This window comes from Mandrillus leucophaeus, unplaced genomic scaffold (assembly GCF_000951045.1).
Source record: "Mandrillus leucophaeus isolate KB7577 unplaced genomic scaffold, Mleu.le_1.0 Scaffold43, whole genome shotgun sequence".
Lineage (NCBI taxonomy): Eukaryota > Metazoa > Chordata > Mammalia > Primates > Cercopithecidae > Mandrillus > Mandrillus leucophaeus.
Genome location: NW_012104587.1, coordinates 4,344,104 through 4,345,724, shown reverse-complemented (window position 1 = coordinate 4,345,724; position 1,621 = coordinate 4,344,104). Strand labels below are relative to the sequence as shown.

Here is a 1,621-nt window from a genome sequence, read left to right as displayed (position 1 = left end):
AAAAAAAAGACACCTTAACTCCAAAGCGACAGTGAGTTAGGGCCTGCCCGCGGCCAACGGGGAAGGCTACTCCAGGGTGTCCTGGCATGGACTGTCCCCCCACTACTTAATGTCAGTGCCACTAAGCAGAAAACTTGAGGAATCAGGGTGTGAAGACCTTACCAGCTGCTAGCGAGCGTGCAAGGGAAGAAAGGGATGTCTATGTGGCTTCCCCATGAGTTGAAAGCCAGCATACACGGGGCAGGTGGCAGAGGCTCCCAATTCAGTTAAGAGCAGGAGGCTGAATGCCCAGGTCCAGGAAGAACAAAAAGGGGATTTTGGAGGTAGGCTTTTTTGTCGTGTTAAAAAACAGGCACATTATCCATCTCCCTGTAGCCCCCGAGCTGCTGGCCTGGCCCCCTGATCCTTCCCCTCTCCCCACAAAGCCAAAAGGAATAAGAAGGGAGGCAGAAGATGAGAAATTCCAAGGGTAGGGAATGCTTCAGTCACTGGAGACCGCCCATAAGAGTGAGCCAAGAGAGCACTGGGAGTAACAAGGTGAAGCTGCTGTTCCCCCTGGGGTAGGGTGGAGTAGGACAGGGCAGAGCCAGGAGGGTGACTGAGAACATCCTGACTCCAGCAAAGAACCCTCTGTAGCAGGAACAGAGGGCCGCAGAGAGCCACTCTGGAGGAAAGAGGTGAGGCTATGCGGCACAGGGGCATGGAAAGCTCCTTGTGGACGTGGCCTCAGCTTGCTCGCTCCCAGCTCCCTGGCCTGGCTTGCCTCTGGGGGATGGGAAAACTCTGGAGACCAGAGTGGAGGAAGAACAGAGAGAAGTGAGCTGCTCTCCCACTCTTTCTAGGAGGACACTGTTTGAACCCTGTGATCACCAGGGCCTGGGCCCAAGGCAAGCAGAGTGAATGCACTTAATGGAGAGCAGAGAGAAACTGGGCCACACGTACACCTAGGGGCAGTGTGTTGCTCCTTTCTCCCTGAGGGCCTGGGGCCAGAGGTGGTCAGAGCTGCCACCTCAGCTTGCAGCTGCTAAAGGCAGGCTGGCACAACCACCCCAAGGTTCTCTGGACTTGTGAAGGAGAGGAGGAATAAGGGAAAGATGGGTATGATATATGAAGTGGAGGAGAGAAACAGCTTTAGATATGTCGGGGAGCAGGGGGTGGCCACATCAAGAGGAGTTCTGGTTCTGGTAGATGGAAGCTTTCTCCTTCAACAGGTCCAGACATAGATGGCAGCTCCAACTTCCTGCAGAGAAGCAAAATGGGGTCAGGATGGGTCCTACACAATCCCTATCTGCTTGCAATTCCTCTGCTCTTGATACCCCATCTCTATAGCAGGATCAGCCACAGGTAGGATAAGGGATGCTCTGCGGCAGGAAAGTTCCATGGTTTCCTGAGCTGGGATAAACCTCTAAGTCTTCAAATATTGTGAAATATCCTCCTCAATGGAGATGAAAGAAATCATCATCTAGAGGACTTCAGAATACCAGTGCCCAGGCCCTCTTGGCCCTATTAAATCAGCTCTGGGAGTATGAGGAGGGCCTGGGAAGACAGAAGTTTGTCAAGCTACCTCAGTTTTTTTTGAGACGGAGTCCTGCTCTGTCGCCCAGGCTGGAGTGCAGTGGCC

General features: G+C 53.4%; 1 protein-coding gene across 2 annotated transcripts in view; it reads right to left on the bottom strand.

Moving 5' to 3' along the window:
- Nucleotides 1-2: 2 nt before the first annotated feature.
- DPF2 (D4, zinc and double PHD fingers family 2) overlaps nucleotides 3-1,621 on the bottom strand; it is a 12,836-nt gene continuing 11,217 nt past the window's right edge. For both annotated transcript variants that reach the window (XM_011993557.1, XM_011993558.1), the window contains one exon: nucleotides 3-1,240. In XM_011993557.1, coding sequence (XP_011848947.1) covers nucleotides 1,164-1,240 — 77 coding nt within the window. In that variant the 3' untranslated portion in view covers nucleotides 3-1,163. The remainder of the gene's footprint in view (nucleotides 1,241-1,621) is intronic.